This window comes from Agelaius tricolor, unplaced genomic scaffold (assembly GCF_023055355.1).
Source record: "Agelaius tricolor isolate 1412-34295 unplaced genomic scaffold, bAgeTri1.0.p SCAF_29, whole genome shotgun sequence".
Lineage (NCBI taxonomy): Eukaryota > Metazoa > Chordata > Aves > Passeriformes > Icteridae > Agelaius > Agelaius tricolor.
Window position 1 is genome coordinate 5,960,119 of NW_027269289.1, and position 25,187 is coordinate 5,985,305.

The 25,187-nt window shown below is 51.1% G+C and overlaps 1 protein-coding gene across 1 annotated transcript in view; it reads right to left on the reverse strand.

Moving 5' to 3' along the window:
- Positions 1–815: 815 nt before the first annotated feature.
- Positions 816–25,187, reverse strand: part of GRIK4 (glutamate ionotropic receptor kainate type subunit 4) — a 211,256-nt gene continuing 186,884 nt past the window's right edge. The window contains exons 13-20 of the mRNA XM_071449796.1: positions 22,987–23,100; positions 14,392–14,501; positions 11,490–11,663; positions 10,642–10,807; positions 7,608–7,833; positions 6,017–6,145; positions 3,405–3,523; positions 816–2,498 (exon numbers count right to left, since the gene is read on the reverse strand). Coding sequence (XP_071305897.1) covers positions 2,133–2,498; positions 3,405–3,523; positions 6,017–6,145; positions 7,608–7,833; positions 10,642–10,807; positions 11,490–11,663; positions 14,392–14,501; positions 22,987–23,100 — 1,404 coding nt within the window. The 3' untranslated portion in view covers positions 816–2,132. The remainder of the gene's footprint in view (positions 2,499–3,404; positions 3,524–6,016; positions 6,146–7,607; positions 7,834–10,641; positions 10,808–11,489; positions 11,664–14,391; positions 14,502–22,986; positions 23,101–25,187) is intronic.

Sequence of the window (25,187 nt, forward strand, 5' to 3'; positions counted from 1 at the left end):
CCTGCTGTGCCCATCACCATGGATCACACCCCATTCCCTGTGCATCTTCCTCAGAAACATCCTGGAATCATCAGAACAACCCTACTATACCCATCACCTTGTATCAAACCCCATTCCTTGTGCATCCTCCTCAGAAACACCATGGAATCATCAGAACAACCCTGCTGTGCCCATCACCATGGATCACACCCTATTTCCTGCCCATTCTCCTCAGAAACACCATGGAATCATCAGAACAACCCTACTGTGCCCATCATGACAGTCCACACCCCATTCCCTGCCCATCTTCCTCAGAAACACCATGGAATAACCAGAACAACCCTGCTGTGCCCATCACCATGGATTAAACCACATTCCCGGCCCATCCTCCTCAGAAACACCATGGAATAATCAGAACAACCCTGCTGGGCCCATCACCATGGTCCATTCCCTGTCCCATTCCCTGCCCATCCTCCTCAGAAACATCTGCTGGCATCACCCTGGATTCACCCTTGGGCAGCTCCAGCCCCCAGCTATGGGAAAGATGGAGCTGCATCCCTTCTCACCCTGCTGTCAGTTCTGAGTTCTCTCCTCCCTCATCACCAGGCATTTGGGCTTTGTTTTTTTTTTTTAAATTGACCTTTAATTTTAACTCCTGTTTTCCATTCAGCTACACCAGGGGTGTGGACACTCTCAGGGAGCAGAGACCTTCAACAGCCAAAGCACCTCTTGCCTGTCAGGTTGTTGGGTTTCTCCCTGAGCAGCCGGGCCTCAAACTGTCTCACAACTTTCCTGACTCTGAACAGGGAAGGAAAGAGAAAAAAAAAAGAGCATGATTATACAAGGACATCTTTTATTTAAGTACATTCAAGACAAAAAGAAAAGAAAACAATTCAAGAACAGGATGTACCTTCACTCAAGGCTTTATCTCCCCTGCCCCTCTCCATTGTCATCTCTTTCCTTTTACGACCAGAAATTGCATAGAATTTGTTTTTTCAATCAGAAAATTAAATTTGCCAGTGTAAACCCCACATCTGTACCAAGCAGAGGGTGAGCTGCTGCTGTTTCTAGGGAAGTCACTATTTTCCTTACACGAGATCTCGGGCTAATGATTTTCTCAAATGCTCTGTGGCTGGAATTCACCCTGGAAGCTGAGGGTGCTCCGTGGGGTCACGGATTTGGGGAGCCCCTGAGCCTGGGGCAGAGCTCAGAGTCACTTCAGGAGTGTGCAGAGCACAGCCAGGGACACTTTGGGGGTGCCAACACCTCCTGCCTCGGCTGGTGGGGATGGGCAGCCCCCCCAGTGCTCCCCACTCACCGCCCTCAAAAGGCTCCTCCCCACCCCATCCCAAGAATAGAAAGGAAAAGGAAAAGAAAGCAAAAGATAACCCCAGAATGAAACAAAAGACACAGAACCCCTGAAATTCCAGGCGTTTCAAGGCCTCTTTGAGTTCATTGTGTTCGTTGGCTGTTTTTTGGCATTTTAATATATATATTTATATATATCTATGTATAGATATATTTCTCTATATATGTAATTTCAACAACTCCTCAGATGGACTTCCAGCAAACACTGCTTCTCACAGGGAGCGTGTCCCATCCCATCCTCCCCTTCCCCCTTCAACCCACCTGCCACCCTCGGAAAAGGAAGAAGAATTCAGCACCTGGTGCCTTGGAGACTGGGTCCTGACATACCCAAATTAAACAAAAAAACCCCAAAATAATGACTCCTCCCTTCCCACAGCCACAGCAAATAAAAGTCCCCCCCTGCCCTTGGAGAACATCCCCCAGTAAGTGATGGAGAGGCAGTGCCACCGTCCTTTCTCTGACCTTGGAGGGGCGAGGAGTTCCAGGAGCCCCTCCTTGACCCTGGGTGGGCAATACCTGCTACACCAGCCACCCACCACATCCCTGCATCCCAGAGACAACCTCTGGACACCCACCAGCCTGAGGACCTCCCTCCTGCCCCGCCAGGCCGTGCTGGACACCAGACCCGCAGCCAGGCCTCGGTGTCCACGCCAAGATCCGCTTTGCTCTGGAGAAGCCGGGTAACTGCTATTGATTTAAAAACGAGTTGACATTGTACAAGTCCGTGTTCTGTAAAATGGAACAGGACCCTCTTGTCCCCACCCCGACGCCCCCTTGGCCTGGTGCTACTCGGGCCCGCTGCTGTTGGTGGCCTTGTCCCACTCCAGGCTCTCCTCGCTGCGCGCCGGCGACCCTGCGGCCGGCCGGGCCCGCAGCCCCTGGAAGCGGCGGCACTCGGGGCACACGCGGATGTGGGTGCAGCCCCGGGCCACCAGGGCGGCCTCTTGTGCCAGTCTTTGTGCCAGGGGGTCTGGCTCGCCCCCGCTGCACAGCTTGCCGTTGCTGAGCGTGGTGGTGCTGCGGGCTCGGCGCTCCTCGGGCGCCGCGGGGCGAGTCCGAACCACCGCCCCTCGCCTCCGACGGGGGTGGAAACTGTCCTTGCACAGGATGATGTTGCGCAGCTCCGTCACCATCTCTTGGCACACCGACACCTGCGGGGAGAACGGAGCTGTGCTGCTCACCTGAGCGAGCCCCGAGTCCCTCAGGGGCCTGGAGTGATGAGGGTTTGGAGTCTTGACATGCCCAAGCTCACCTGAGCAAGCTCTGAGTCCCTCAGGGGCCTGGAGTGATGAGGGTTTGGAGTCTTGACATGCCCAAGCTCACCTGAGCAAGCTCTGAGTCCCTCAGGGGCCTGGAGTGATGAGGGTTTGGAGTCTTGTCATACCCAAGCTCACCTGAGCGAGCTCTGAGTCTCTCAGGGGCTCTGGGGCCTGGAGTGATGAGGGCTTGGAGTCTTGACATGCCCAAGCTCACCTGAGCGAGCTCTGAGTCCCTCAGGGGCTCTGGGTCCTGGAGTGATGAGGGCTTGGAGTGACCCGGGATGGTGGGAGGTGTCCCTGACCATGGCAGGGGGTGGAAGTGGATGAGCTTTAAGGCCCCTTCCAACCCAGTCTGTTTTAACATTCCACGCTGTGATTCTGACACCAAATTTTTATGGACCCAGTGCTGCTGGTTTTCAACTCCAATGCTCAGAATCTACATTTGGTTTAACCCAACTCCGCCTCTCATCAGAGACCCCCCTGTGCTCTTCATTCCTTGATCAGCACAGGATCCCAACCTGCTGCAGGTAGAAATCCCACCCCCAGGAAAGGTACCTGGATGTTGTACACATCTTTGATCCTTTGAAAGCCCTCAGAGCATCTCTACAGCCTCCCTGTGAGTAAGAGTGCATGAAAAGCTCATGGATTTTAGACCCTGCCCAAAGGACTAAGCCTGTTCCTGGGTTTGAGCTGTCCTGGCTGGGGCTGCTCCTCAGCCTGGGTGCATGACTTGCTCAAGGACACCCCACAGACAGCAATAAACACCCCCTGTCCCCTCAGGACACTCCCAGCTCCTACCTCCGACTGTTCAGAGTGTCGAAGGCTCCACAAAAATTCCAGCATTGCCATAAAAATTGCTACGATTAAGCCGCAGATGAGCACCACGAAGATTCCACCAATGTTCTCCATCCCCAAGCCTAAAATAAAGCAGGAGAGACACTCTGGAGAGGCAGACACATCATAAACCTCAAGTATCACTGCACAGAAGCCCCAGGCTTTGCTGTTTTGTTGGCATTGTAGATGCCCAGCCAGGGACCAAAAGCACCGAGCCAGCAGTGTCCTATTAATAGCTCCCTGCATGACTCAGATGGCCCAAGTGAGTGACTTGCAATAACTGCAGGATCGAAGATGCCTGCTCAGAAATGATGATTTTGCAGATAAACAGCCAGAATGTTGGAGGGGAAGCACAAAGCAATTTGTGGACAAACTGAAAACAGGAGGGGAAAAACGCAGGATCAAAGGGGCACATTAATCCCTGCAAATTATTCACCAAGCTCCAGTGGCTTTGAACTTGAAAAGGAAGAGGAAAAAGGTTGTTAAAGGAGCAGAGATAAAGGAGACAGGGAAGGGCTTTAAAGGAAGCTGGCAGCAGGAAAAGCTCCTTTGATTGCATCACAAAGTGCTGCAGGGAAATGATTCCGGCTGCTCAGACTGCAGTGGGAAAGGAGAGGCTCCAAACAAGAGCAGGAGGCTGTGACACTGCAGGGTGACAAAATGGGGTCCCTGCCACCCTGGGGAACCTGGCCGTGTGTTGGGTGTCTCTGCCCAGCACCCCTGGCCCATGAGGAGGGAACAGCCCCTTCCATGGACAGCTCATCCCACCTCCCCTGCACAACTCGCTCCCTATGGGGTGACCACCATGCCTACCCAGCCTGCATTCCAGAAAGTTCCACCAGCTGAAGGAAAATCCTTCCCTTAAAAACCTTTCCATGTGCTGAGGTCATCTCTTCACTTGCCACCACAGCCCTGGTCCCCAAAACTGTGCCTCCATCTGCCTGTGAGATGAGCCAACCTCAACATTTGGGACATGGTTCCTGTCTCCTGTGCTTGGTTTGGGTCTCTGATTGGATTGATTACTAAAAACCATGTGCTCTGCCCTGGCTTGGCTGTGTGAGGCCATTACTCAACAAGAACATCTATAAAAATCTTCCCCTCCCTCCTGTAGCATTAAATCAAAGTGTAAGAATAGATGATTTATTGACTTGATCTCGGCGTGGCTTTTAGACATAAAACCTCACCAAAATCCTTGTAAATCGCTGACCTGTTTTGTTCTAAAACTCAGCAGGTCACATTTCTGCCTCCTCCTCCGTCATTCTCTTGGCACCACCCCCAGAGCAATGCAGGGAGTCTGTAAATCAGAGACTTTTGCAGAGGTGCTTCCACAGCAATGGCAAGGCAGATAAAACAGCCCAGAATCACAATTCAGACCCAAAGCTAAAGGCCATCCACTCCCCCCTGCAGCTCACAAGGGTGAATTTAGGGTTTGTACCTCTCTCTCCATCCTCCTATCATTCTGTCTGGGTGCCACCTCAGACACCCAAGCTCACTGGGAGATATTTCCTTTTTCCATGCAGCTACAGCCTTCCTCATCTCCATGGCGTAGGGAACAAACCAACAGAAAAAACTTGCCCAGGGTCACAGATTGTGCTGGGTAGTGCCAGACACAGCCAGACTCTGCTTCCCCCTTCCAAAGCCATCTCAAAACAGCCCCCAGCCTAGACTCCACCTTAGAGCTGCCTTTGGCACAGTCCAGGGAGAAAATAAACCCTTCCACCTTCAAAAGTAACTCATTTAATAGCAATAACCTGATGTCTTACACCTTCAGCCTGGAGATAAATAACTGGGGTTGTCTGTGGAGCAGCACTTTCCAAAAGTGAGCATCATCTCCCAGCAGGAACTGCACAGACACACACACACCTACACCTGCTGCAAGGTCAAAACTCCAAAAGAGCTTCCTCAGCCTTGGCTTGGCTCTTTTCTCTGCTCCCACAGAGGTCACAAGGCTGTGATTTTAACTGGGGGGCCTGCTGGCGTCGCAGAAAACACTTGCTGAGGAAAGGGCCGCTGCCAAAACTAAAAAATGCAGCAACTGTGTTAAGCTGGCAACTGCTCTCATGCTGGGACATCAGCCTAATGTGGTGGCTTTTATGGCAATTTGCATAGCATTACCCAAAAGAATTTGCTCCTCAGTTTACAAATGTACTAATGAAGTCCTTGTGTCCCTTCCCCTGGCTGTTTAAAAGACGCTTTCACATGAAGCCATTAACCAGCGGGCCTGTGGTGGAGATCCATCTCCCTTCAAGGAACCCAGGATTTTGGTCTGATCCCTTCAGCCATCCATTTTCCCAGACATTCATTAGAAGCTAATTTACCCTCCATATGCCTCCAATATTTGTCATTTGGTTGTTCCCGCTATCTCTGCCCCAGGCAAAAACACACAGCGTGAGGCACGGCACGGCGGAGCTGCTTGGCTTTCTCCTTGAGTTGTGAGGGAAGGAATCTCAGGTCAGGAGAAGGGGAAAAAAGTGATTCCCAGGCAGAAAACCTGGCAGACATGCAGCTGGGTGTCCATCCTGGCACCTCTGGCCAGGATGTTTCTGTGGCTGCTCCCTTGGGAGTGCAGGGCTTACCTTTGGCTCTGTGGTCCTCCTCTTTGGGGCACTTCCCTCCTTCCCACCACTTGCGCTTCAGGATCTCCAGGCGGTTGTTCTCCTGCAGCTGGAGGATGGCCAGGTCGAACTCATCGCGGAACACGGAGCCTGCAACGCCAAGAGGGACGTGGTAGGGCCCCACCTTCCTCCCCATCATCATCCTCGCTGCTCGCCCCACCCCAGCGTGCCCAGCTAGCACAGCTCCTCTCTGGGTGGCTTGGAGGGGCTCTCAGTCCATGCCAGCCATGGAAAGCTGCAGCCACCCCACTGGGAATGTCACCTGCAGAAGGTGACTTTACCTGGCCACCAGGAGCCACACAGGCCTCTGGAGCAGGTCCATGGCAAGGGGAGCTTTGGCTTTTGAATGAGCAGTTCAGTATCCTGCTCCTGCAGACCATGGAGGAGCATTCCACCTCCAATTCCACCTCTCTTGTCATTCCACCTCCAATTTCACCTTGTTCTAATGCTCCTTCCCTCAAACTGGTCACAGAAATCCTGAGTTGGAAGGAGCCCAAGGATCATGGAAGCCAAAATGTCTATGTTGGAGGAGTTCAGTCCTGAGCTGGGCACAGACCTCTGCTCAGTCCCAGTGTCTGCCACCAGAGATCCTTGTCTGCCACCAGAGATCCTTGTCTGGTACAAGAAATCCTTGTCTGTCACCAGAGATCCTGAGGAAGGGCCATGGGAAAGACTCTGCTTCTCCCAGTAACTCTGCACTATTGTCCCAGCCAGCAGCTTTCTGCTCCCCTTATCTGCTACGGTTTCACTGTTTAACAAGACAATGTCAGAACAAATTTAGCCCTGAAGGTAGGGATTTGTACTCACTTTGATCAGGTTGCTGTGACTTTACAAGCTTACCCATGTTCCCTAAACTAGAGTGGCTGTTTGTGTGACGGGGCCTTATGTAATCCACCTCAACTTTGTGTTGCTAAATGCCAGGGCTTAAAGGTCAGGACAAGGCTTCCAGGCTGTCCAAAAGACCAGTGGATCATCGTTTGGAATAACAACTAAACCCTTATTTAGTGGTGATGTTCTCTTGTGAGCTCATGCATTTGAAAGAAAAAACCCCTGCATTTGTTAAACCTGATGAGAGCCAAGTCTCTGGCCTGCAGTTTCAAGAACCACCAGCTGTTAAGACATTCCTGCTAAAAACTACCAGAATTGCCACAGCATTACTTCGACATCACTTCTGGGATTAAAACAAGGAGCACAAAACGATGCACAAACACTGGTTGGGGAAGGAAACAGCAAAGAGCAGGTATGCAGAAAACAAGCAGCAATTTTGAGACATGTTTCACATGAATCATTGAAAGAGCCGCGGTCGCGTCTCACATGGCTCTGGACCAGAGCAGGGTCTCACATCTGGCTCTGGACCAGAGCAGGGTCTCACACATCTGGCTCTGGACCAGAGCAAGATCTTGCACATCTGGCTCTGAGCATGGGCAACAGGTAAGAAATAAAAAGGACCCTGTGAGATGCAACGTTGGCTTTTAGAGCCGGCGCAGCCTTTGGAACGCTCCGGTCCTCTGCCGACAGCCGAGAAGGACTAGAATTGTTCTTCACTGCCTACCGACGGGCATGCCAATCCCGTAGCCCTTGGTGTCCAGAAGGCCCCCGACCTGCGTGAGGTTGCAATTGCGCTGCCGATAATACTCGTTCATGGTGGACTCCAGCAGGAAGGCGTAGTTGGAGTTCAGCACGCGCGCGATCCCTTCCTCCGTGCTCTTCACGAAGACGCTGGGCTGCTTGGAGTACATGTAATTCCACATCCGCTGGTACGTCTGGTAGCGGGAGTTCTGTGTGGAGGGAAGAGGCAGCCACGGCTCAGGGAGGAGATTCTGGGGTAAATTAGATCCTGTCCTAGGTTACAATATTAAGATATAGTCTATTGACCACAAACTCTCAAAAAACTCACTTCCTTTTCAAACCAGGACACCATCGTCAAGAGCTGCTGAAACCAGCAGGGGCATTGTTCTTTCCTTATCTCCTATGAATGGGCCCATCAATGCCTTTCCCCATGACTCAGAGAAAACTCCCTCCAGGAGCCATTTCTGTTTCATGGACCCACCACATGGCTCACACAATATCACACAATGATAACAGAGGAGCTAAGCGTCCCCCTGGATACAATCTGGGATTTGGGACAGAACTCCCCCCAGGAGCCATTTCTGTTTCATGGACCCACAATATGACTCACAGAATGATAACAGCCCACTGTGAGATGCTCCACCCAAGGGGGAGGAGCTAAGCATCCCCACCTGGATACAATCTGGGATTTGGGACAGAACTCCCTCCAGGAGCCATTTCTGTTTCATGAACCCACCACGAGACTCAGAGAATGATAACAGCCCATTGTGAGATGCTCTGCCCAAGGGGGAGGAGCTAAGCATCCCCACCTGGATATAATCTGGAGTTTGGGACAGAGCAGGCAGCCTTTCCACTGCATTCCCAGAGCAATGGCTGTCTTTTCCACTGGATCTTCAGAGGAAGACCACACCCTTCTACAGGATCACTGCTCCCACAGAACCACATCTGCCACACCAGGAGGGCTGCAGCCACCAATCCAACTGGACTGCTACCAACAACCTGACCAACAGGGTGTCAGGATGTATTCTGACTCTGTCAGTGGTTTTTTCTTTTATATTATTGCATGTATTTTGATTTCTTTTCCCTTTTCCTAATAAATTTTATTTCTGACTTGGAGTCTCTCACTGGTTTTGCTTTCAAACCAGAACAGACCCCTACAATTAAACCTCTGTAACAGTGCCTGCTGTGGAAAGGCCACAATGGAGAGAGGAAGCAAATCTGGTTTTAGATTCAGGAAGGATTTTGGTGCCTCATCTTTGTTTATCTCAAAGAGGCCCAAATGTGTTTGTTGGAAAAGCTGGGCATGAAATACCTCAATTCCAATGGCATCTGGCAAAACAAACTAAATTCAATTTTAGAAAAAAAAAATCATAATTTTAGTGACCACATATCAAAACCACAAAAAATGCCTGAAGAAAGAGTTCCTGCTTGGTTGATTGAAACCTCTGGGTGCTCACACCATACTGACCATCCCTCAAACATTGTCCCAACAGTTCTTCAGTGTCAAAGCCAGACTCCAGCACCCTGAGGAAGGCACTGAGAGCTGGGGGCAGCACAAAAGCTCTCTGGAGATTGTCGCTCACAAATTTAATTCAAAAAATAATCCACATTTGGTTCACCCCCCAGTTGTGAGGCAACTTAAAGTGCTTGCTGAAAAGAACTGGGGTTTTTGTCATTGATTTCAATAAACCAAAGCTCAGCCAGCCCCAAATCCTCAGAGCTGGCTGGTGGCTGAACCAGCTTGGTCCGATGAAAAGAAAGCTGAGAATGATGAATCTCTCTTGCCTGTGCAGAGCAGAGAGTGAAAGCTGCTTGCACAAAGACTGAATATAAACACACCCTGCTCCACACGAGCATTTTCATACTGTCAAGGGTTTGTTTTCTGTGGCTGGTGAGCGATGCTGGAGAGCCTCAGGGAATCTGCTGCTGACCCAGTTCCTGTCCTCATCTGTCCAGCTCTGTCCTCTGGTGCAGCCACTTGGGCAGGAGACAGATGAGCAGGGGGGGTTTGGTTCTGTTCCACTGCATTTTTAGACCTTAAACTGTGTGTCAGTGTCAGGGGAAGCACTGCCAGGACAAGCTGCCTCAGGAGGGGACAAACATTCCTTCATGCACCCTGCAATGGAGGGAGGATGGAGGCAGTTATCATCACTACTTTAACCTCCCCATCCTTACCCCAGAGGCAAATGGATCCCTACACAGCTTAAAGCACCACAAATAGGACAAATCCCTCTTTTCCTGATTTCCTCCCTGCCAGGCAGTGCACAGACACAGCCAGGGGTTTAAACTTGAAAGCTTTCCTCAAGTGAGATCCTCGTGTACAACCACCTCCCTCACTTAGGCCCTGCTCAGCTCATTTTAGATGTAAAATTTGGCTTAAAAGTAGCTCTTTTCCATACCCCTGAAGAGCATAAAGTTGGGCTGAAAAGCTCAGGCTGACTCCAGAGATTTCCCAGCCTTCCAAATTCAGTTCAGACTCAGAGTGGGGGGAAAGAGTGAGAACAAGCTTTCTCTCCTTTTGGAATTTCAACAAGCAATAAATAAATAAATAATCCTCAAGCAGTTCTTTGTGTGTTCAGTGCGCTGCAGAACAGATTCACTCATTTATTTCCCTTCTGAGCAGAGCAGGGAAGATAAAAATTAAATTGGGCTAAATGGCCCACATAACTTTGCATACACTTGACTTATTTCAGTGCCATTGACCTCACAAAGGCTCCAGCACTTCACCTGGGTTGTGCAAATGCTTCTTTGCTTATCCCACCTCAAAGACACTCAAATAAAAGCTAAAACCATGTGGGGACCTGTGAAAATCTGAATTCCTTGTCGAATTCCCTCTCTGTGTCCTCCACCATGCCTCTCCCACCATTCATCCTGCGCAGGGATCTCTCCAGAGTTCCCCTTCGTGCCAGCACCTGGAGTGACACAGGGGCACGGCAGGCTGAGAGGACACCCCCAGGTGATTGAGGAGTGCCCTGTGCACCCCCTGCCCCCCCAGGCAGCCAAAGAACGGGGTTTACTTGGAAGAAGGTCATGCTGGAGCCGCCGTGGATGGTGCCATACTCAATGGTGGTCTGGTCAGCGAGGTCATCCACGGACTCGATGGGCACGTCCATCCTCTGCACGGTCAGGAACGCCGCCAGGTTGGCCGTGTAGGAGGAGATGATGATCAAGGTGAATGCCCACCTAAGGGGAGGGAAGGGAAGGGAAGGTGTGGTTTCCCTCAGGAAATCTGCTCTCCATCCCCACCCTTTGCCTTGCAGAATCCCAGAATCACTGAGGTTGCAAAATCCCTCTGTCACAGACATCTTTTATGAAAAATCCTTTCCTTAGGACTTTTTTCTCCTGAGAAGCTGAGAGGCCTCAGGAACAAAATGCAACCAATGGTTATCTGCTGCTGTGGAATGCAACAGGTGCAGCTGGGATTGGTCTCATGTGGTTGTTTCTGATTAATGGCCAATCACAGCCCAGCTGGCTCGGACAGAGAGCTGAGCCACAAGCCTTTGTTATCATTCCTTTTCTATTCTATTCTTAGCTGGCCTTCTGAGGAAATCCTTTTTTTCTATTCTTTTAGTATAGTTTTAATATAATATAGATCATAAAATAATAAATCAAGCCTTCTGAAACATGGAGTCAGATCCTCGTCCCTTCCCTCATCCTCAGAACCCTGTGAGCACCATCCCATCCGTCCAAAACCATCAGTCTCCATTTGTCACGCAGACAAGTGAGTGCCACACCCAGTCCTCCTGGAACACCTCCACCTGGGCAGCCCCTCCCGATGTCCCACAGCCCTTTCCATGAAGAATTCCCTCCTCCACCTCCCTGTGCCCAGAGAAACCTCCCTGGAAGGAAGGGCTGCCCTGCTTACCAGACCCCGCTGACGCAGCGCGTGGACAGAGCCTGGGGGGCGATGGTGGAGCCCTGCTGCATGAACCCCCCCACGGGGAACCACAGAGAGTTCCCCAGCGAGTACTGGTTCACCAGGAGGTTGCATCGACCTTGGGAGCAGGGGTGGGGGCTGTACCACTCGTACGGTGTCAGCCTGAAAGGAGAAGAAAAAGGAGAGCTCGGGGAATGCACTGGGAAATGGGACACTTTAAAAAAAAAAACCACCAAAGAGAGAAAAGCTGTGAAGCTCCAGCTCTCCTGGAGGCAGAGCTTTCTGAGGAGGAAATGCTTTGCTGTCAGTTGATGCCCAGGGCTCAGAGCTGTGTGAAACGTTTGCTCTAAGGCTCAGGAGCCAGAGGCTTTCTTGTAAAGATTTGCACAAAACTTTGAGAGGCTCTGCTCTGGGCAGCTCTGCGTGCATCCTGCAGGTCCACACCACAGCAGGAACTCCAGATGTGCACGGACTTGATGGGAAGTAGAAATCAAACTTCTCTGGCTGTGCTCCCTGCTGGAGCACGAGCACTTATGGGAAGTTCAAAAGCAAAGTGTTTGAGCCCTGACTGCATTAAACCATCAAGGAAAACTCTGCTGGTGCAAAGGGTTGTTCTGAGAAGGTCTGAGGTGGAGCTGGAAGCTGAGTGCTGATGTTTCAAAGCATCCCATCCTTCAGGGACAGGACAGAGATGGGAATGGGAAATGTCTGAGCCTGTCACTGCTGTGATTGCATTTCTCTCTCTCTCTCTCTTTTTTGCTGTTTCCAGTTCCCTGGTTGCTGAGAAAGTCTGCTAATTGATGTGCTGCACTCCATACTGCTCCAGCTAAGAAAGCTGAGGCCTGGGAGGGTCGTTTTGGGGCTATTGCCAAAACAGCTGCAGGGCTGTGCCAGCTCACATTCATATTCAGCCAATATCAGGGAGTTCTTTTCATCCCTGCATCTCCTCTCTCACTGTGTGCCAGGGAGCATGAGGAGGAGGTTATTTCCTGCAGACCTTCCATGGTGGATCAAGCTCTGGCAGCAAACCCCAGTGCTCTGGAGAGTCTGCAGCTCACAGGGTCAAGAGCTCCTTCCTGCTGAGCAAGGCAGGGAGCAGCAGCCAAAGCTCCCTCTCCATGGAGGAGCTGGCTAAAGGCACCTTTTTGGAGCATCATATTTAAAACATGAGGAAGGGGCTAAAGAGGCACCAGCTGTGCATAATTCAATGGTTTCTCCAGACCTGCATTTCTGAGGCTGTAACAGCCCTTGAAGCCATTAAAGCCCTGTCAGGGTGGCAGCTTCAGCCACGCTGAGGGAGCCAGTGACAGCACAGGCCCAATTTGTGTAACGAGAACTGGGCACTGAGGGGGTCCCTGTGTGATGGGAACTGGGCACTGAGGGGTCCCTGTGTGATGGGAATTAGGCACTGAGGGGTCCCTGTGTGATGGGAACTGGGCACTGAGGGGGTCCCTGTGTGATGGGAATTGGGCACTGAGGGGTCCCTGTGTGATGGGAATTAGGCACTGAGGGGTCCCTGTGTGATGGGAACTGGGCACTGAGGGGGTCCCTGTGTGATGGGAATTGGGCACTGAGGGGGTCCTTGTGTGATGGGAACTGGGCACTGAGGGGTCCCTGTGTGATGGGAATTGGGCACTGAGGGGTCCCTGTGTGATGGGAATTGGGCACTGAGGGGTCCCTGGGTGATGGGAATTGGGCACTGAGGGGTCCCTGGGTGATGGGAATTGGGCACTGAGGGGTCCCTGTGTGATGAGAACTGGGCACTGAGGGGTCCCTGTGTGACGGGAACTGGGCACTGAGGGGTCCCTGTGTGATGAGAAGTGGGCACTGAGGGGTCCCTGTGTGATGGGCACTGGGCACTGAGGGGTCCCTGTGTGATGGGCACTGGGCACTGAGGGGTCCCTGTGTGATGGGAACTGGGCATCCCAGGGGGGTCCCAGAGGGGTCCCCAAAGATCCAGGGAGTCCTGAGCAGTCCCTGGCACACAGTGCCAGGACACAGCTCCACTGTGCCTGTGACAGCCCCTCCACAGGGCTGTGGGCAGGGCAGGGAGAGCAGCACTGGAGACCCCAGGGCTCCATGGAGGCCGTGCTGAGGTGAGCACTCAGAGAGGTGTTTTGAGACTGATTGAAATTGGAATTGGTCACAGAGGAATGGAGCTGAGAGCTGCTGAGCCAGGCTCTGCACTCAGCTGCTCAAAGGTACCCATGAACTTCCTTGTCCTCCACAAACTGGGGAGCCAGACATCACTGGTGGAATTCATGTTCACACCTCAGAATGGATTTGAGGGTTCCTAACATCCTCCACCCTCCCTGCTTGGGACAAAGGGTAAAAAAACATCTGAGGGAGCATTTAAAGGTACCCATGAATTTGCTCAAAGGTACCCATGAACTTCCCTGTCCTCCACAAACTGGGGAGCCAGACAGCACTGATGGAATTTGTGGTGGAATTCCTGTTGACATCTCAGAATGGATTTGCAGGTTCCTGACAGCCTCCAAACCTCGGGACAAAGGGGTAAAAACTCACCTGAGGGAGTGTTTAAACAGCACCAAAACCTTCTCCAAAATGTTCTCCCACCACCTCTGGGCACCACTGTGACCAAACACACCCTGCCCCAGGGCACGGTGGCCATCCCAGCACAGGGACACGGGGACAAACCTCAGTCCCCAGCTGGCACAGGGCAGGGACACGGGGACAAACCTCAGTGCCCAGCTGGCACAGGGCAGGGACATGGGGACAAACCTCAGTCCCAGCTGGCACAGGGCTGGGACGCTTGGTGCCAGCCCATCCCGGGGAGCTGGGGACAGAGGATGGATGTCCCCGTGTCCCTCTGGGGTCTGCAGGGACACTAGGTGGCACCGCGAGGAAGGGAAAGGCACCGCGACATTACCGAGCCACCAGGAAGAGGACACAGCTGACAGCCAGGTAGGCGAGCAGCATGAAGAGCCAGACGCCCGGAGAAAAAGGGTCCAGGAAGGAGAAATAGCCGGGTCTGCGGCCCTGGAGGGGGAAAAAGCAAAGGAGGAGTTGGAGCTGGGTGGGTTTGGAGAGGTGGGAATAGTTCTGGAAGGGCAAGAGGGAAATCAGCGGCACTGGTGGTAGGGAGGAACATGGATAAATGGGGGAAAGGGGAGAAGTGGGGGAAATGGGAATAAAATGGGAGAAATGGGAATTAAAAGGGGAATGGGAATAAATGGGAGAAGGGGGTAAATAGGAGACCGGGAAATAAATGGGAGAAGGGGGAGAAATGGGAGAAAGGAAATAAAGAGGAGAAGGAGAAGAAATAGGAGAAAGGAAATAAAGAGGAGAAGGAGAAGAAATGAGAGAAATGGGGCAAAGGGGATCAATGGGAGAAGGGGGAGAAATGGGAATAAAAAGGGGAAAGGGGATAAATGGGAGAAAGGAAATAAATGGGAGAAGGGGGAGAAATGGGGCAAAGGGGATAAATGGGAGAAGGGAAATAAATGGGAGGAGGAGGAGAAATGGGAGAAATAGGGGAAAGGGGATAAATGGGAGAAAGGGGAATAAACAGGAGAAAGGAAATAAACCGAGAAGGGGGATAAACCAGGCTTTGGAACAGCCTTGCAGGGCAAACAAGTGACAGCAACCCCACAAATGACCGAGTCCTGCAGCATCTCCCCACTGCATTCATCCCCTAAATCTGTTTTTCTCCCCATTTTTCTTCTTCCTGGCAAAGAAAGAGGTGAATTGAGAGAAAAAATGAGGCAATCACAGCGTCCTGTGTCTCCCTGGCAGGGTTTGATGCACCCCCAGCCCTGAGGGGGGTCCCCTCATCCTTGTCCACCCCACACTTAACTGGGCAGAAAGGGATTCACCTGAGCTCACAAGGTGGGAAATATATTTGTGAAGCAAAAGGAAAAAAAAAATAAAATTCAAAACTTCTCTCTCTGGCCTTGCGAAGTTTCTTCTTTTACAAAAACCCCAATAAAATTATTGCTTTTATCTCAGCGAACAGGATATTTTTATCTCCAGGATGCGTCAGAATTTCCTGGTTTTTTCCTCAGCAAACCACCTTTCCTTGGGAAAAAAAAAATAAGCCTTCACTGCTAGAAAAAGCAGGTTGATCTTCATTTTAAACTTTCACAAGGATGCTGCCACCAACAGAAAATTGTCAAACGTCACCAAATTGGTGCAAAAGAGGGAGAATAATTTTTTTGGAGAAGTTTCTCAAGAAGCCAAACACCTCCCATTTGAGGTGGATTTCTCCTGTCAGCACCAGCTCTGTGGATGCAGCTCCTCTGATGGGAAAGAGCAGCTCAAGCACGCCCAAGGAACACGATCCCACAGCTCACAGAAACTTGAATTTTGTGTCCCAAACCACAAATTCAGTCCTGGCATCCCTAAAACAGCTCCACAGCTTCCCCAAGCACCTGTAACTGGGAAGCTGCCCACGAGGAAGAGCTTTGCAAAGGTTTTTTTTTATTTTTTTTTTCCCTTTCCCAGACTTAGACCGGCATTTTAAATTCCGCTTCCATCCAAACCTCGCTGTTTTACTACTAAATGTTATGCAAAACCTGATTTTCACAAGGTCTCGGCAGTTCTCCTGGAGATTTGAGCTGTTGCTAGAAAAGGCAACAGTTGTTGCACAAAAATCTTCCTCTGCTAAAAATACCCAGGAGCCTGTGAAATCCTCAGCTCCAGTCGCCATCTGGGAACCTGTAACGTGTCAGGAACCTTCCCCAGCAAACCCTGCCTGCAGGAAAAACCCAGCACAACACAGCAGCCTGTCCCTGCATCCTCCAGGACGAGAGTTTGGGACCTGCACTGTCCCTGCCCATGGTAAGGGGGTTGGAACTGAGAGGTTTGTGAGGTCCCTTCCAAGCCAAACCATTCTGGGATGAGCATTTTTAGAGAATCTGGCTTGGACAGGCTTTGGGCAAATGGATGAGCTGAGGAGCAGTGGTTCAGCATCCATTCTCAGATTAACTAAAAGTCAGTTCCCAAGGAAAAGTTCAGGTGCTCAGATTAACTTTACATCAATTCCCAAGGAAAAATTCAGGTCCTCAGATTAACTTTCAGTCAATTCAGGTCCTCAGATTAATTTCCAGTCAATTCCCAAGGAAAAGTCCAGGCTCTCCTGGGTTTAATTCCAGAGTTTCTCTTCAAGGCAATGTCTCTCTTCTGTTCCAGGTGATCTCCTGTCCACAGGTGAGGTACAAACAGTGGAAGACACCACATTCTCTGTGTCCTTTCCCAGAAGACACCACAACCAGAACACGGCAGCAACTGACCAAAAAATTGGGAAAGGACACAGAGAATGTGGTGTCTTCCACTGTTTGTACCTCACCTGTGGACAGGAGATCACCTGGAACAGAAGAGAGACATTGCCTTGAAGAGAAACTCTGGAATTAAACCCAGGACTTTTCCTTGGGAATTGACTGAAAATTCATTTGAGGATGAGAATTGACTGAAAGTTAATCTGAGAACCTGCCCACCTGCCAAAGGGTGGCACTGCCAGAGCTCTCCCCTTTGCTTAGCCAAGCTTGTCTTAAACTCCCATAAATCCTCTTTTATTTGCATCCTCCATTGTTTTACCTTCTCCCTGAAGCTCAGGACAGGCCAGATCTCCCCCAAATTCCAGGTGTCCCAGCAGGCAAGCTCCTTTTGCAGCCCCAATCTGCATTTGTGATGTGAGGGGCAGAGCCTTGGCTTCAGCCAAAAGGATGAAACCACCCAGGCTGCCTGTCCCAGCCCCCTCCCCAGCCAGGAGGATGGGGAGGATGCAGCACTGGGCATGAACAGAAACAAATTCTGTCTCTGTGCTGGGGGGCTCCTGCCAAGAGCAAACGAGTCATTAAAATCTAGTTAAAATTCTGTTTCCCCTGGTATGTGCAGAATGTGGGATCAATGATTTAACTGATCACAAAGGGGGAAAAAAAAACCAAAAAAAAAGGATTTTGACTCTTCCTGCTCCTGGAAGTCAAATGGAATTGTCCCTTCCCCACCATGGTTGGGATTTGCATCTTCCATTGTTTTACCTTCTCCCTGAAGCTCAGGAGAGGTCAAATCTCCCCCAAATTCCAGGCGTTCCCTCTGGCTCTCCTGGGTGCCCCTCAAACTTTGCTTCCCCTGTTCCTCAGCAGCTCAGGTAACTCTTTATTCCTCCTCAAGGATGGAATGAGGCCCTGGGGAGCCAGCAAGGTGTGAAGGGCACAAGCTGCAGCTCCTGGAGCTCATCACTCCAGGCAGGGCAGGGAATGACCCCAGAGCCTGCAGGGAGCTCCCAGCCCCTGGCAGAGCCTGCCCCTGTGAGATGCTCCCATGACAAAATTCCTTTCTGCAATTCAAGCCTTGATGTCTTCTTTATATTTCTGGGGCAGTTTGTCAATAAATTACTCTCATTAAGGAAATTGCGTTGGAAGCTTTAAATCTCCAGCTTGGCAGTGAATCTCTCCTGTGACTTTACAGTTGTAGTAGTTCTGGTTCTTTTCAGCTCCAGTCATTTCCAGGCTGCTGGGACATATTCTTTTCATTCACAGTTGTGGGTAAGAATAAAGATATTCTGTTCCCACGGAGGGCACAAACTCTCTCTTATCTGTCTGTTTTGAAGATGGGAATGACAATATCTGGAGTCTGTCAGATATTTTTAGGCAGTCCCAATAGAGCTTTGTTAATTGGAAGAGCTATTTTTCCTGGAATAGATATGTTCAAAATGTCCAATAATTGATGAAGGCCTCCTGAAAATCCTCAGATGGATGTGGGAGAGATTAATTTACCCTCCTCCTAAGTTGTTCTTGGAAATCTTCATTTTTTTCAGCCAGTGAGCAGCAGTTTGCTGGGAAGATATTGGTGGCTGGAGAGCTTGGACCAGGGGGACATTTGGGAAGGAGAGGACAGCCCTGAATTTGTTGTTTTCAGCACTCCCTGCCCTGCACATGCAGAGTGTGGAGGAACCCCAGCCAGCCCCATTAATGCCATTTCCCACAAGTGTTTTCCCTAAAAAAGGAGGGCAGAGAACTTTCCCCTGCCTCTGGAAGTCAGAGGGAAGCAAAAAAACCCAGCCTGGGGAGGCAGAAATGTCCATGTGTGTCTGGTCCAGCTGCAGGGCACCAAAGCAGGGCACACCCCAGGATACCCACACCTGCCCCAGAGCACACCCCAGGATACCCACAGCTGCTCCATACCAGGATATCCACAGCTGCTCCATCCCAGGACATCCACACCTGCCCTAGGGCACATCCCAGGATACCCACAGCTGCCCCAGGGCACACCCCAGGATATCCACACCTGCCCCAGGGCACATCCCAGGATATCCACACCTGCTCCATACCAGGATATCCACACCTGCTCCAGAGGCACATCCCAGGATATCCACACCTGCTCCATACCAGGATATCCACACCTGCTCCAGAGGCACATCCCAGGATATCCACACCTCCTCCATCCCAAGATTTCCACACCTGCTCCATCCCAGGATACCCACACCTGTCCCAGGGCACATCCCAGGATATCCACACCTGCTCCATACCAGGATTTCCACACTTGCTCCATCCCAGGACATCCCAGGATATCCACACCTGCCCTAGGGCACATCCCAGGATATCCACACCTGCTCCATACCAGGATTTCCACACCTGCTCCAGAGGCACATCCCAGGATATCCACACCTCCTCCATCCCAAGATTTCCACACCTGCTCCATCCCAGGATACCCACACCTGCTCCAGGGCACACCCCAGGCATCCACACCTGCTCAATCCCAGGATTTCCACACCTGCTCAATCCCAGGATTTCCACACCTGCTCCATCCCAGGATACCCACACCTGCTCCATCCCAGGATACCCATAGCTGCTCCAGGGGCACATCCACATCCCTCCTTTCCCTCTGGGGTCAGGAAAAGCTCTGCACAGGCTGCTCTGAGTCTCATTCGGAGCCACCACCTGGTTCACAAATGCACTCCTGGGGGCAGCAGTGCCCCCACCCTGCTCTGGTGGGGAGGGATCCGTGCTGGCAGCGCTGTCAGGAGGGGGCTCAGCTCCTCTCAGCCCCTCTCAAGCCTCCTCTGGCTGGAATGAAGGAGTTTTCCATCCATCCATCCATCCATCCAGGAGTTTTTCCATCCATCCTTCCCATCTCGTGTCCTTTACAGCAACCAGGTCAAAACACTTTAAGCCTCAGCTCACTTGGCCTAAACTCAGCTGTAGCTGTGCACTCTCCCAACCTCCATTTCCTCATTTTGAAGGCAAAGACTTTCAGGGCTGAGCAGCCAGAATCATCTTTAGTCCCTCATTCCCTGCCACAGAGGCAAGGATGTGAGCAAAAATGGGTAAATTCTGATGTATCCCTCCCTGCAGAAATGACCCAGCCAGAATCATCTTTAGTCCCTCATTCCCTGCCACAGAGGCAAGGATGTGAGCAAAAATGGGTAAATTCTGACTTATCCCTCCTTGCAGAAATGACCCTGGGCAGGGAATTCCAGCCCTTTCCAACCCCAGGGACTGCTCAGGGCTCCCCATGCACCCCCTGCCACCCCCACATCCCCCCCTGGCAGGGCAGAACGGGCACCTGATAAAACCAACCAAGCCTTTTGTCCCTCAGGAAGCCTGTTAGAGCTCCTGTGTCAGAAATCCAGCCTTGATTGTATCACAAGCAGCGAAATTGAGAAAAATGACAGCCCTGGTTAAAGCTGCCATATTTGGTTATGTGTGATAAGAGGCACAGGCTCTGTGGTGGCTGGGTTGGCGGCGTGGGGAGGAGAAAGGGCTGAGAAATCACTTGCCACTGGAGCTACATGGAAATGAAAATAAAATGTCATCACATTTGAAGGAGCCCAGGGTGTGCAGAGAGCTCCTCAGCGAGGAAGAGGCTCGTTTGTGGTTATTTATTAGGCTCCATCTCATCCAAGCACTGATTAACACATGTCAGCTGCAATTTTTGACATTGCAGAGGTGGATTTTGGGGTGGGGAGAAGAAGGCTGTGGGGCTGCTCTGCAAACCACATCCTTAAAGGAAAACCAGAAGTGTTTTCCCCATTTTCCCCTCCCTTTCCCCATTTCTCCTTCCCTTTCCCCATTTTTCCCTTCTTTTCCCCATTTTTCCATCCCTTTCCCCATTTCTCCTTCCCTTTCCCCATTTTTCCCTCCCTTTCCCCATTTTTCCCTTCCCTTTCCCCATTTCTCCTTCCCTTTCCCCATTTTTCCCTCATTTTCCCCATTTTCCCCTCCCTTTCCCCATTTTTCCCTTCCCTTTCCCCATTTTTCCATCCCTTTCCCCATTTTTCCCTTCCTTTCCCCATTTTACCTCCCTTTCCTCATTTCCCCCTCCCTTTCTCCACTTTCCCTTCCCAGAAGGGTCTGGTTTAGCAAACATTTCCCAGTTGGAGAGGTTAAATTGCCACACAGCTCTCAGGCACCCTCCTCAAGCCGAGCAGGACGAGGTCCCAAGGCCTGGGGAGGGAAGGGAGGGCACAACTGGGGGGCTGCCCCCATCCCTCCCCATGTCCCCAGTGGGGTGATCCCAACCTGGGAGATGCCCTTGCAGCCCTGCCTGGGTCCCTGGGCAGCTCAAATCCCAGCCAGGTCCTTTGTGGGGCTGCTGAAGCCCTGCTGGGAGCAGGGGGAGGATTCCCAAAGCCCTCTGGGGTCTGGGGTTCCCAATCCTGCTTTGTTTGGGGAGGAGCAGGGCTGGGGGGCAGCAGATGCTCCCTGCCCTGAGGAACCTCCAGCCCAAAAGAGGAGCCAGGAACCCTGCAGAGCCCCCTGAGGCTGCAGCAAATGGACAGACCCTGAGCAAAGGCTGCCCCAGCCCTCCTGCCTTTCCACCAGAGATTCTGGACATGCCCAGAATGGGTTGGGTTGGAAGGGATAATAAAGATCATCTCATTCCAACCCTTTGTTGATGGGCAGGGGTAATTTTCACGATCCCAGGTTGCTCAGAGCTCCATCCAACCCGGCCTTGGATGCTTCCAGGGATGGAGCAGCCACAGCTTCTCTGGGAAATCCATTCCAGGGCCTCCCCATCCTCACAGGGAAGAATTCCCTTCTAATATAACAGAGTATTTAATCAGAAAATCTGATTTGAATCCTGGGAGACATCAGCAGGAAAAGGTCCTGGCTGCACAAGGCTGATGTGGAAATCCAACCATGGTGGGGAAGGGACAATTCCATTTGACTTCCAGGAGCAGGAAGAGTCAAACCCTTTTTTTTTGGTTTTTTTTCCCTTTGTGATCAGTTAAACCATCGATCCCACATTCTGCACATACCAGGGGAAGCAGAATTTTAACTAGATTTTAATGACTCGTTTGCTCTTGGCAGGAGCCCCCCAGCACAGAGACAGAATTTGTTTCTGTTCATGCCCAGTGCTGCATCCTCCCCATCCTCCTGGCTGGGGAGGGGGCTGGGGCAGGCAGCCTGGAGGGTTTCATCCTTTTGGCTCTGCCCCTCACATCACAAATGCAGATTGGGGCTGCAAAAGGAGCTTGCCTGCTGGGACACCTGGAATCTGGGGGAGATCTGGCCTGTCCTGAGCTTCAGAGAGAAGGTAAAACAATGGAGGATGCAAATAAAAGAGGATTTATGGGAGTTTAAGACAATTTAACACACAACACCACGTACATGCTTGCACACATGAATCCCTTGGGGATATTCCCAGCTGTTTCGAAACAGAAAAATAAATTTGCCTCATTCCTGGAAGTGTCCAAGGCCAGGCTGGACAGGCTTGGAGCACCCTGGGATAGGGAAGGGGTCCCTGCCATGGCAGGGGGTGGCATGGGATGAACTCTGAACAAACCATGCCAGGATCCTGTGATGCTACAACTGTGCTGAGAGCACCCCCTGAGACTGAGGAGCTTTCCTGGGGCTGCAGGGGCTGCTGCTCTTTAGGGTGGGCACAGCCCAGGGCTGTGAGCTCAGCCTGCCCCAGCAGGGACATTGCCCCTGGGCTTAGCAGAGCAGAGGCTGTTCTGCCTCCAGAGCATTTCCAGGAGGTGACAGCAAAGAAAGCAACCCAGGATTCCTTCCTGAAGCGATTCTGACTTGGAAGAAGGCAGCAAGAGAGCAAAGCTGAGATCAGGAATGGCCCCAACACCAGCAAGGAGCACCCACAGATATCCCAGCTCAGCCTCCCACCCAGTTCTACCACTAAATCCAACTGGAAGGTGACTCCAAGCCAAGCCACCTCTCCAGCCAAGCCTGCCCTCAGCACACCTCACCCAGTGGCCTTACAGCCCCTTAAAGCCACTCTAAAACCATCCTGCAGCCCCCACCATGCCAAAAAACCCCATCATGTGCCCTGGGAGGAGTGGGGAGAGAAGCCAGAGGGCTGAGGGTTGAAAAGGAATGGAATTCACCAATCCTGCCATGCAGCAGAGAGACAGAGAAAAGCAGGAAATAAAGGTCGAGCACATTTGCGTTTCAATAAGAAACCAAAATATTTTTTTATGAGTCGTTCATTATCCTCCCCTAACCGGGCAGGTTTGCATGCAAATAACGGAGGGACAGAAATGGCTCTGAAATGAGGCTCTTACCATGTGAACCCTGTAGAGAATGCTGATGCCCAGAGTCATGAAGGGCTTGGAGAAATCGATCACCTTCTCCCGCTCCGCCGTGATCGTCAGCCCCGCCACGGCCAGGTCGGCTTTCTGGGGAGGAGGGACAGGGAGAGGCTCAGAATGCTGGGAGAGCAGCAAAGCTGGGCCCACACGGGGCCCCCGCTCCTGCAGGGGGGTGTCCCCACCTTTCTGGGACAGCAGGAGCTCCCCACTGGCTCCCTCTGCCCAGCTGGGATTCACACAGCCCTGCCCAAATGCACCCCAAAGTTTAGCCCACCCTGTGCTCTTGAGCATTATCCCCATTTTTTCCTCCCTTTCCCTATTTTTCCATCCTTTTCTCCATTTTTCCCTCCCTTTCCCCATTTTCCCCTCTCTTTCCCTATTTTTCCATCCCTTTCTCCACTTTCCCCTCTCTTTCCCCATTTTTCCCTCCCTTTCTCAATTTTTCCCTCCCTTTTCCCACTTTACCTTTCTTATCTCCATTTTCCCCTTCTTTTCCCCATTTTCCCCTCCCTTTCTTAATTTTCCCATCCCTTTCTCCATTTTCCCATCCCTCTCTCCATTTTTCCTTCCCTTTCCCCATTTTTCCCTCCTTTTCCTCATTTTCCTTCCCTTTCTCCATTTTCCCTTCCTTCCTCCATTTCTCCTTCATTTCCTCCATTTTTCCCTCCCTTCCTCCATTTCTCCTTCATTTCCTCCATTTTTCCCTCCCTTTCCCCATTTTTCCCTTCTTTTCCCCATTTTTCCCTCCTTTTCCTCATTTTCCTTCCCTTTCTCCATTTCTCCTTCATTTCCTCCATTTTTCCCTCCCTTTCCCCATTTTTTCCCTCTCTTTCCTGCTGGAGCAGCTCCTTCCCCCAAGTGCTCACAGCCCAATTGCCATTTTTATTCATTTAATGCGTTAAAACCTGGAGCCACAAACCAATAAATATGATATTAATCCATAGAAAACCAATAAATATGATATTAATCCATAGAAAATACAACTCCCCCCCTTCCCTGCTGAACACAGCTGTCCCTTCTGGTACAAGCAGGAAGGGGACAGAGCAGTATCCTCACCCCTGAGCCATGGAGTTCACAAACCTGCCAAACCCAGACCTCCAGAACTGCAGATCAGTCTCCAAATTTAAAAAAAAAAGAAAGATAAAATAAAATTCAGAGGACTGGCATTAAAGTTTGCAGATTGACCTGCAAAGCAAATGAGATTAAGGGGGAGAAAAAAATAAAAATAACTTCTTCTCATGTTAATACCCTTGTAATATAGATAAGGGATTTGAATTTTAAATATTATTTTTATTACTTTAGCTCTTTTAATGTCTGTAATTGCTTTCTGTAAAAATGAAACCTCCACTCCCTTATCCATTTGTTTCTCTGCTTTGCAGGAAGATGATTATGCATGTGGAAAAAGAGATGATGGGGGAGAAAGAAAAAGCTCTTTGCACTTTTTGTCCCCAAATTTGACAAGGTCTGTGCAGATGCTGAGACACCACCAGGACTGATGGAGGTGCTGGGAAAGGCTGCAAGAGGGGAGGGCAGGAGAGGGAAAAGAAAGGGAACCAGGAGAGGGGAAAAAAGGGAAGCAGGAGAGGGAAAGAAAGAGAGGGAAAGAAAGGGAACCAGAAGAAGGAAAAGAAGGGGAAGTAGGAGAGGGAAAGGAAAGGGAACCAGGAGAGGGAAAAGAGAAAGGGAACAAGGAGAGGGGAAAGAGAAAGGGAAGCAGGAGAGGGAAAAGAAAGGGAAGCAGGAGAGGGAAAGAAAGAGAGGGAAAAGAAAAGGAACCAGAAGAGGGGAGAGAAAGGGAACCAGGAGAGGGAAAAGAAGGGGAACCAGAAGAGGGAAAAGAAGAAGGGAAGCAGAAGAAGGAAAGAAAGAGAGGGAAAGAAAGGGAACCAGGAGAAGGGAAAGAAAGGGAAGCAGGAGAGGGGAAAGAAAGGGGAGGTGACCCACGAGCCCAGGATGAGGTCACAGAGAAGGTGACACCTCCCAGGCCATGCAGAGCTGCTTGGCCATGCTCAGTGGAGGATTTTGGAATTGTTTCCAAGCAGCTCTTACAGATTCCTGAGAGGTTCAGGCTGCACTGAATTAGGAGCTGAGGAGAATTTCTGCACAGGCAGACATTTACCCAGAGGCTTTTTCAAAGGCACCAATAATCCCAGCGTGGTGTGTGAACAGTTGAG